General features: G+C 40.9%; 1 protein-coding gene across 1 annotated transcript; it reads left to right on the top strand.

Annotated features, from left to right (window-relative positions):
* Positions 1-4,869: 4,869 nt before the first annotated feature.
* On the top strand, positions 4,870-6,842 carry LOC113015696 (uncharacterized). The gene is made up of 7 exons (XM_026157835.1): positions 4,870-4,907; positions 5,604-5,691; positions 5,815-6,041; positions 6,146-6,204; positions 6,312-6,447; positions 6,587-6,661; positions 6,775-6,842. The coding sequence occupies exons 2-7, from the start codon at positions 5,606-5,608 to the stop codon at positions 6,840-6,842; spliced, it is 651 nt and encodes a 216-aa protein (XP_026013620.1). The 5' UTR covers positions 4,870-4,907; positions 5,604-5,605.
* Positions 6,843-11,081: the final 4,239 nt, after the last annotated feature.

The following is an 11,081-nucleotide window of genomic DNA, read 5'->3' as shown; positions in this document are numbered from 1 at the left end:
TGTGACGTCATTCACGGGTAGAACCGCAAAGGATTCTGGGAACTCGTGGCAAGCGGTACTAGCGCACGCAGGCTTTCAATTAAAATCAGTCACACAGCGATAAAAAGAAACACAAAAATGTCAAGAAGCTGTTGTATGATTAACTGCAATAGCCGGTCGCATGACAGCCACGGGAAGCCGACGGGTAAAGAGATCGGTTGTTATCGGATTACGTCGTGGAAGAGAAATTGTTCGAGCCATGTTTCCAAAGTAACAAAGACGCGACGGATGGTCTGGATTGCAGCCATTCAAAGATCAAATATAACATCCCAGAACACTCCAGCTCACAGGTTAGTCTGCTCCAAGCATTTACACGAAGGTCGGTGTCTTTTAGTACTTAATACGTCATTTTCATAACATAATTGGTGATATAGGTTACAAGCAAGTCTGGCGCTGAACAGAAATGGTCGCGCTATGCTCCTTTGTTTATTGTGCATAAATAGTGAATTGTCCTGACACAATATTGCGTTTCGCTTCTGTTATTATGGTACATTGACAAAAACATATACTTTTATTCACAGGATAAAACAGGTTTTTTGTATCACTAATTGCCCAGTACGATTACAGCATACAATATTGTTGTCACTGCTACATTTCTGTGATGGGTACTGTTAGGTATTTTAGTACCATGGGAGCATTTACTGGATATTGTTTTATAGTGACATTATACAGGAAAACTCTGTCATTCAATAAGGCCCCTTTGTTTTAGTTATTTTTCTCTTTGACCCAAGAATTGATGTGTGAGAATCACAGGCTGGTACAAGGTTGAAATACCACAGAGATCACTCCCTCAGCTACATTAGTTTCTTAATCTTTTAGACGCCTGTTGAAGGCCAAATGGTTTGTTTCAGATTTCACTAATGAAAGAACTCTTCGTTTTGTGCCTTGAAAATATGTCGCTGAGATAATCACAATTGTAGCTGAACTGATACACTACACAAAGGATGCTTCTTCACCCAAGGGCAGGAAGACGCTGCCTTATCTTGGTCTGTACTGGTTTAAACTGATAATCTGCTGTCTCATGAATTTTACCCTCTATATAAACTGTTGTACTTGTGAATAAAGTTGAGTCACTTTGGGAAGACAATCTAAAGCAGTCTCTGTTTTCTTGTTCTCCCAAGCTGCTCCCGAGCTCGTACTAACACGCTGAATGGCATGCTTGAATATTACTTGAGAATATATTTGACTGTGTTACAGACTAAGGGACATTCTCTGCTGATAGGTGAAGGTACATTCTCTGCTGATAGACGTCCACGCCTCGAAGGAAGTCGATCCACGGATTAGGCCCTGGAAACCGTTTCCTTCAGGTACCAGAAATTATTTCCACTACTAATTAATTACCGTTGAGCTCAAAGGTCCTATTAATAAACGGTTAACGAATGTGTATTTATGACGACGATTTGTGAGACTGGTAAACTTATGATACGTACGATGGTCTTTCGTTCTACACGGTGCATTTCAAGGTCCTGCACCCATCCGTCGGTAAACTGTACCTGGGCTTGTTGCAGTGACCGGAAGTTACTAAACTTCATGAGTGTATGCACTCACTCCAAGAACCGTATGATTATAAATATGCATATAAATATGCTACGATGAGATAGCTGACTTCATCTAACTAGCAAATGTTTTCCAGGCTACGTTGGTGATTCAGTTTTTTTTAATATGTATGATATTTTTGTCATGCGATTTTAAAGCCGGTCCTACAACCGCATCCAAGAATAACATGCAGCTTATCTCAGAACTGTCGGTGAAAATTATTCTTGGAGCTAAGTTTAATTGAGCTGCATTTTAAAGAGGTGCAATTTCACAATTTGTGTATATTTTCTAAGTTCACTATTTTGTCATGTGTTGAGAAAAACACAGATTAAAAAATTACATGGTCTAATATTTACATTTAGCATAACTGCAACATGCTTTTTTTCGGGTTTTTTTTAAAGACTCGAAAGGACTTGAAATTCAAAGTTTCAGACTTGTGACTTGACTCGGACTTTTACACCAGTGACTTGAGACTCGACTCTGACTTGCCTGACATTACTTGAGACTTGACTTGAGACTTGAGGATAAAGACTTGAGACTTACTTGAGACTTGCAAAACAATGACTTGGTCCCACCTCTGCTTCATTCATGTTGGAAATATCATATCCACTAGCAAGCTGACTCTGAGTGAGACCATCAGCCTCAGCAGTGAAGGGCAGAAAGGTGCATGTGGAATACACATTACGGTATTCTACCAATTATGTAAGTGTTAAGAAAAAAATTATATCTCTATGTTTTGATAATAGTTTTTCAACATCTAATATTTAAGATAATTCTGATTTTTTTGTCATTAATCTCTTGGATGAGCCCCCAACAGTGCATGGTCCCCTGGGCAAGTGTCCAGCATGCCCTTGGGATGATCCAGCCAAGCCTGGATGGCAAAATGTCTCTGGACCGGTGTTGTACCAAAAAATGATTGTGGATTCATATTTAATCTGGTGTAAATGACTCGTTGAACAAAAAAACAGTAATATTCCGGCAGCTGGGGTGCCAAAATAATACCAGAAAATACCAGAAAATAACTTTCTCATAAAAATACGGCTATTTTCAGTAATGACAATACAGTTTGTTGCCCTAATTTTACATGGGATTTTCAAGTGCTTTTAAACATTAAATTAGGAACATTTTAACGTGATTAAACAATGAAATTACCTATAAACAAGGTCAATGAATGCGGCAATATGAATAATAATACTTAATAGTTGGTTTAAATAATAATAATGGATTGCATTTATATAGCGCTATTCAAGACCCTCAAAGCACTTTACAATTCCACTATTCATTCACTCAGGCAAGCTACAGTTAGCCATAGCTGCCCTGGGGCAGACTGACAGAGGCGAGGCTGCCATATCGCACCATCGGCCCCTCTGGCCATCACCAGTACGTGGTAGGTGAAGTGTCTTGCCCAAAGACACAACGACCGAGACTGTCGGAGCCGGGGCTCGAACCGGCAACCTTTGGATCGATTTGGATCGGTCGCTTCCCAACTCATCTAGCCCGGATCCTTTGGATCCGTTGTTGATTATAAGCTAGATGATGCCCGCTAATGTTTGGCTCGAGTCTCCTAAAATCACACTTTCCCTCTGAGAAACCCTAAATATTTGAACAAATATAACCACATTTTATGAAAAGAACAATATTTATTAATATTTGAAACACACTTAACTTGGGACACAGGAATGATTGTAGAAAAGTTTTCTTCAACAACTGCAATACACATGTATATTTTCAAAAGGTGACATCTCTGGCCCCTTTCTGGCCCCGACACAGTTGACTACAACACTTTCTTCTGGATTAAGCATCTCATATTCTCTTATTCTGTGTTTCTCTTCATCCACCAGGATTGATTTTCAGTACTGGAGGGCTGAAAATGGACTTTCCCACCCCGTTCATGAGTGAGGTATGAAAAACATATGAAGCTAATTTTGTTAAGCACAGTGTTATTGTGAATTGCCCCTACTTAAAATGAATTCAATTGGGCTGAATTAAATTTCTTTAAAACATAACAACATCGTCCCCTTCAGAAAGCCAGCATGATTGTAGCTAAAAGAGCCTGCAATCACCCTTGTTTAGGGTTTGGCTATGTGACAGGATTGCACGTTTGTGTATTGAAGAGGTTCGCTATCATCTGGCTGACACTTTTGAATTTGTTGAAATCTCTGACCCTTTCCTCAATCATATTAACAGTGATTCAACATAATCTGTAACCCATTTGACTGCACTTTGTGTTTATGTGAAACTACACCTCTGCCGGATACTGATTCCTTCCTGGACTTGTTCCCCATATCTTCTGGGCTCAGTGAACTCCCTGTCTAACTTCACACAGAAGATTATTTGCTTTAGACTCTAGCATTTCTCTTGAACTTTTGATTTGGACTGACTAAGCAGTCTTTCTCTTTGCTTAGATGTTGTTGTTTTTTCACCCTTTGTCTGCTGTGATTTTATGGTAATTTGAAACATAAAATCTTATAACTAAACAGGGAGAACCATGAGAAAAAGTGTTTTTTAAGAGTAATCTGGCAAAGAGGATAGCAGAAATTGCAACAATAAAGATGTTTTAGATGGCCTAAAAGAAGTAACGTATTTTACCAAAATAAATAAGACATTACAGGCTCTGTAACGGATCTGCGACCCGGGTCCGGATCGGAGTCCACTTGCACAGCGAGTTTGGAACAGATCATGACTGGACCCGATTTGGATCGGTCGCTTCCCAGCTCATCTAGCCCGGATCCTTTGGATCCGTTGTTGATTATAAGCTAGAATGATGCCCGCTAATGTTTGGCTCGAGTCTCCTAAAACCACGCTTTCCCTCTGAGAAACAGTTTCATTACACTTTAATACCGTATTTAAATGACCGTGGTCTTCCCTCATTCTCATATACGTCACAATTTTCTCACAGCAAAATCAAACAAATTAGTGACAGTGAATATGGAAAAGTTTCCTTCATTCACTGCAACACACCTTTGCACATGGGCTCGTGAGCGCATGTGTTGTGCTGTATGAATTTTGACAATATGATGCGGTGTTTATAAAGGGACTGAGAAGGAAAGGTAAATTTCGAGCAAATTTCATTAAAAAAAAACAAAACAGATCTACGCTCACACCTTTGCGCGTGCGCACACGAAGTGCTGCTCTTATGGAACGCGCGTGCGTCATATTCGATTTGTGCATGTGTCTGTTTGTAACGTCGCTGAAAAAGCTGCGGTTTGAAATTTTTCTTCTGCACCTAAATTTTCTGGTTCAGATGAGTTCAGTGAGAAGCGCTAAACGTCCAAATTTACGGAAAAACACACTTAGCGATTCAGTTTCTTCAACTTTCGTTTTAAGTGAAGGTAAGTGCAATCTTTAGACTAAAAATCAGCAAGTACAAAAACAGAGTATGTTTTGGCTTCACATCTTACTTTTAATATATGTGTTTCAAATCTAAACATTTTAAAAATGATATCCAGTTGATTATGTCAGAAAAGCACTTTTTAGTAGCTACATTCTACTGTAAAGGTGATTTTACTGCTTACCTGTTAGACGCAGCTTGTCTGATAAAAATTGATTTCCTTTTGTATATTAACTATAAAAACAAAGAGTTTTTAATTCTTAAAACCTTTTGATAGGATTTTGGGCCAAATTCATTTAGTTGCTTTGAGCTTTTCTTTACCGCTGTGGTGATTTCCTCTTTTTCTGAATTTTAAAAACTACATTGTGAACAAACAAACTGACATTTGAAAGAGATTTTTTGCAAGAAAAAAAAGAAAATGTTGTGATCTGTTGCTATGATATGAATCATAACAATATGACGCTGGAAAAATAAAATTCTGTATTAAGAGCGCATTTCATGTATGGGTGTGATTCAAATATAATTCTGTTCATTAAAAACAAAACAAGCTGGCACCGTGAAGTTTATATCTAAGATAATCTGCACTGATTTGCACAGAGTTGCTTCTGATGGAAACATGCTCAAATCATAGTTATGAAGTCTGATAAGCTTTGTGTTAGAGACTCACTTAACCCCATGTTTCCCTTTCATTTTACAGCCATGTTGAGAAGAAGCCAAAGACTTCAGTCTAACGGCTATTACGGCCAAGGAGAGCCGTTAATCTCCTACAAGGAGACTTTACACAGGTTAGTGCTGGTCTACATGTTCTTTGTTGTCATCCACTGACATAGATGCAGGTTTTGTAATCATAATCCATTTTATTCTTCCATGTACATTTTTTCTTACATGATTTTGTTTTTTCTGTGCAGAGTTTCCAAAAGGCGACGGCCCCGTCCAATCCCTGACAATATTGACCAAGACACAGTTGAATACAACACTGTTGACTGTGACACTGTGGACTACAACTACGATGACCGTGACACTGTGGACTACACCACTGATGATTTTATTGACTACAGTAGTGGCAGCAGCAGAGGTCTCTTTAGAGCCATCAAGGCATTGGGACTTTTGGTCCTCATGCTGGCCTTGTGTTTTGGTAAATGATCTCCTTCCACAAACAATTACAGTCTTTCTAGTACTATGTGCTTTTCTTCTGGATTAAGCTTCTCTTTTTATTCTGTGTTTCTCTTCATGCACCAGGATTGATTTTCAGTATTGGAGGGCTGAAAATGGACTTTTCCACCCCGTTCATGAGTGAGGTATAAAAAACATATGAAGCTCATAATATATTCCCTGAAAATTAATCAGATGACAGTTTATTATTATATATATATATTATAACACGAATGGTTCTTCTCATTTGCAGTACTTAATGAATAGACATGAACAGGTGGAAAGGAAGGTACAAGAGCTGCAAAGGGAGTTAATGGACTTAAGAAAAAGAATTGACTTCCTTCTTCCAGTTGGGGACAGGATGCCCAACTTTGCTCTGGAGGAACTGGGTAAGACATGAAATCGGATCAGAATTCACGTAAGAATTTCTTTGTTGTTGTTTTGCGATTCCTTTCTCACTCTGTGTTTTTGTCTACAGGAGCAAAGATTGTTAAAGAACAGTCTTCAGCATCCTACCTTTCAGAACAGGGTGGATTGAAGCTGTGGGGGCTTACATTGATACCCGCAAAACCACCCTGTGTAAGCTCAAGAGTCGTTATTCAGGTATAATCTACTTTCACAAAAAAACAAGATACTATCTCACACATCTGCATGATTTAATAGTCAAACACTAGCGGTCCAAACTGAACTCTGTTTTTGTTTCCTTTTCTCTGTAGGGTCGAGCACCCATGCTCCCAGCAGTGTGTTGGAGTTTTGCGGGTTCCCAGGGACATTTAACAATTAAGCTGTCACACAGCATCGCCATCAGTCATGTGACACTGGGTCACATTTCTAAGATGGTGTCACCATCTGGAAAGGTCTCCAGTGCTCCCAGGATGTTTTCAGTGTTTGTAAGTCACAGATTTCCACTGCACCACTGTTCAACTGTTGCATTTTACATATGTGTATATAGAGAACAACTTTATCTGTATTTATTTCTGTCTTTTCAGGGAAAGAGAGCATTAGACGACAGTGGTGTCCACCTGGGAACATTCGTCTATGATGAAAATGGAGATCCACTCCAAACATTCAGGATACCCGTGAGTACACTGTGCCATTATACACATGCACATAGACTTTTCTATCCAGAGTACTTAGAGGTTAGCTCCCCTTGCTATCTGTATATCCTCCCTCATAATAATCACAGTATTCCTAAATTTACCATCCTTTCAAGAGTCAAGAAAACTATTATGCAACTAACCCATCTGGTTTTTGTTTTGTCTCTCAGGACGACAAAGTAGACGTCATTCGCTTCATTACGCTGCATGTGTTGAACAACTGGGGCAATCGTGAGTATTCCTGTCTGTACAAGTTCCGAGTTCATGGAAAGCTGGCATAACTAGCTTCCCACGAACTCCATCTATAAAAGAAAAGAGAGGAAAAATGTGAAAGTGAATCAGACTGCAACACATATTTAAATAATTGTACTTGGAAAAATTTTTCAATTTAACCCATTTTTTTCCTCCAGCGAATGTCCATCCTACCAGGTAAGACATGTCTGATTAAGATGTTTACAGTCTGATTCACCTCACCCCCAACCAGCCGTGGCAGAGGGCTTGCCCCTCCCTGAGCCTGGCTCTGCCAGAGGTTTCTTCCTGTTAAAAGGGAGTTTTTCCTCTCCACTGTTGCCAAGTGCTTGCTCAAAGGGGATCATCTGATTGTTGGGGTTTTTCTTCTCTTATATTGTAGGGTTTTTACTCTACATATACAGTGCTTAACAAATTTATTACATCACCTGTCATAGAAATAAGAACACCCCAAATTCTTACATTAGGTGATGTTCAACTAACTTTGTTAAGCACTGTGTTATTGTGAATTGGCCCTCAATTGGAACTCATTTGGACTGAATTAAATTTCTTGTAAAACATAAAAATTCTCTAAATTGTCTCCACTGGAAATTTAGAGATATTTTTAAAATAACAAGAATAAAATTTTAAGAAAATATTTTTCATGTCTTTTGGTATTATTAATTGTAAGAGTATATTAAACAAGCGTGATAACACTATGGCCAGAGGATTTAAATTTTGAAAATGAACATTTAAACTCCCAAAAGTAAAGAAAGTAAAGTCCATGTTGCATGTGCTGAAAAGCCTTCACTGTGATGCAGGCTTTGAGGTTTAGTGAGTGTAGATAACAGCAATGTTATGGTTGTCCATACTGCCTCCTGTTGCTGCTGTTACGGAGAGTTCCAGCAGGTGTCGCTGTGGTTCTCTCTGGGGGTTATGTGTACTTCCTGTTACGAGTGTACAACGTTCATGTTGGCTGCTAATAAACGCCTGGCATACAGTTACAGCGGACTGATTATTATAAGCAAACCTACAGTGAGGTAACTTCAGGTTTAACCACGTGTTTGTAGTTGGGACACCAGATAGACCAGTGGTCGGCAACCTGCGGCTCCGGAGCCTCATGCGGCTCTTTAGTCCTTTTAGTGCGGCTCCGTGTGGCTTGGGAAAATAAATTTGTTTTTGTTTTTTTAAGTAATTAGCTGAAGTGTATTTTATTCATGTTAGTTCTTTTTTAACTTGTAGTTCTAAATTGGAAGATTATTGTGATATTGAAATACAAACATAAAATTATATTCTTTTATTTTTTGATCACTCAAAATAAGCGTCACACTCGCGGAAGCCGGTGTACCCGCCTAAACGCCATGCATTTATCCAGACTTTCAACCCCAGGTAGGCCAATTATGGATCTTCGGATCCACATTATGTCAGCAGCTATTCTCCACCGTGAATTATGTTAAAAACAAACACCGCTGCGCCTCACAGACGACAGCTTACAGTCCTGCATAAAGATGAAAGTGACTTCGTACAGCCCCGATTTGCAGACGCTGTGCACAGAGGTTCAGGAGCAGAAGTCCCATTGTAAACATACCACGGCAGACTCCACGATGTTTCCATGAACATGTTTTTCAGCATCTCATTATTGACCACTTTTCACACACAGTTGCTGTACAGCCGGCTGTAGCTTTTCAGCTCACAGCCCGACGTACACCAACAACAACAAAACAGCATAAATGGCACAGACGTTAAGGCGGCGAGGCGTGATTGCGGGTGCCGCTCAGGTGCGTCCGCCTCTCCTGCAGCAGCGCTGCAGACCACGCCCCGCCACACACATTAACCAGGTGAAATACATATTTACGCAGAATTTTGCAAATATCTGTTTTTTAATTTTTAGCAGCATAGTGCTTTTTTTCCAATTATTTTTTTAAAAGTCAGGTCAAGGCTCCAAAAGCCCAACGACGATATAAGGGTGGCGGCTCACAACAGTTTTTGTTTGCTACATGGATCATTTTAGTTCAACTGGGTTCTTTCCTTTTGTTATATTTCTTTAAGAGTTCAAAATGTGTTAATTACATAAATAAAATAAAAATTTTATTTAAATAAAATTACAATTTTATTCATGTCATGATGTCACACAGTGGAAATTTGTGTTTTTATGTTTTATCAATCTGTGTATTGGTACATAGTGTTGATTTTATTTGCATGATTTTATTGTGATATTTATATTGCATGTTTGTTTATTGATATTTATACTGCATGGTTTTATCCTCATATTTATATTATGTGTGTTAATGTTGTACCATGTCCCTTTAATCCACTGTGGACTAAACAGACAATTGTAGGCACCTGTGAGGTGGGGGCGTTCCCCAAGGTGGCCTATCAGCCGCCAGGTTGACCTGTTAAAGGGGATAGTAAGCGCAGAGACAGGAAAAAAGGAGCGACGCACGAAGGGTGAGCAGGAGAAATAGGAACGCGTGCAAGCCCGCACGTGTGTGGAACGAACTGCTGCCTGACTGTGGGGTGCCGCGAGTCGTTCGGCGATCCAGTCCCAACGGCAACAGTGGGTGGTGATGGCCGCAATGCACAACAGGGCAGGGATGCCCTTCTGCCTGCATCTGACGGTGAGACGAGGGAGGCCGTGTTCAGGTGTGGAGTAGGGCGGGACTGTGCGGCGACGCGCTGTCCGGATGAGACAGGTCTGCGATAGGAGCCTCCTCCCTGGTCTGCTGCTGGCGAGTTTTATCATACCGGAAGAGGGGGACTTCCGGATGTGCTTTGCCGTGTGAAGACGTGCGTGCGGAGGCTCCGTGTAAAAGTAGTCAAAATAGTGATATCGCCAGTTTGTTACCATTTTGAGGAAGCTCGGTTAATACGATTCGTGCTGTGGAGTGAATGAGGGTGCTCACGGGGCAATTTATGACCGAAAATGTCCAACCGACAGACCCGTGCCGGCGTAGAAAAGTTGCATGCGGATAGCAACACTGCCGCCGCAGCTAGCAAGGCCACTGCTAACCCAGCACGCGCCGACAACATGCCTCAGTGGGCTCAAGACATGATGTCCGAGATCAAAAAAACAAATGCTGAGATTACAAAATACTGAGAGGAGACAAAAACCGAGATCATGAGATGCAAGGAGGAAATAGAAAAAGGAAGAAAAGAGTCAAAAGCCGAGATGGAAAAGTGGGCTAAGAGTGTGGAAGATAACACTAAAGCTCAGTTTGAGTTGCTACGTGAGGAGGTGAGACTGATAAGCGAGACGTCCGTCAGTCTGGCTAACAAGATGGAAGCGCGGAAAAAAGAAGTGGATGACACGCTGAACGACCAGTCTGACAGTATAACCAGCATGGAGACGAAATTGAAAGAATTGGAGAAGGAGATGCTGACGCTGAGGAGACGTAGTGAAGATCTCGAGGCGAGATCACGACGCAACAACATACGCATCGTGGGGGTAAGAGAAGGGGCTGAGACGGGCAAGACGCCGTCGGAGTTCATAGCTGGACTGCTGAAAGAAAAACTGGGGCTATCGGTGACACCGACGCTTGACCGAGCACACCGAACACTCGGCGCGAGACGAGACGGAGCCGGGGCTCCACCGAGAGCGTTCGTGGTGAGATGCCACTACTATATAGAGAAGGAGGAGATACTGAGGAAGGCGAGGGAAATGGAGAGAACGCCGGAAGGTCGGAGTGGACGAATTCATA

This window comes from Astatotilapia calliptera, chromosome 3 (genome assembly GCF_900246225.1).
Source record: "Astatotilapia calliptera chromosome 3, fAstCal1.2, whole genome shotgun sequence".
NCBI lineage: Eukaryota > Metazoa > Chordata > Actinopteri > Cichliformes > Cichlidae > Astatotilapia > Astatotilapia calliptera.
Note: the sequence above shows the minus strand (reverse complement) of the source record. Positions and strands in the feature narration are given on the sequence as shown.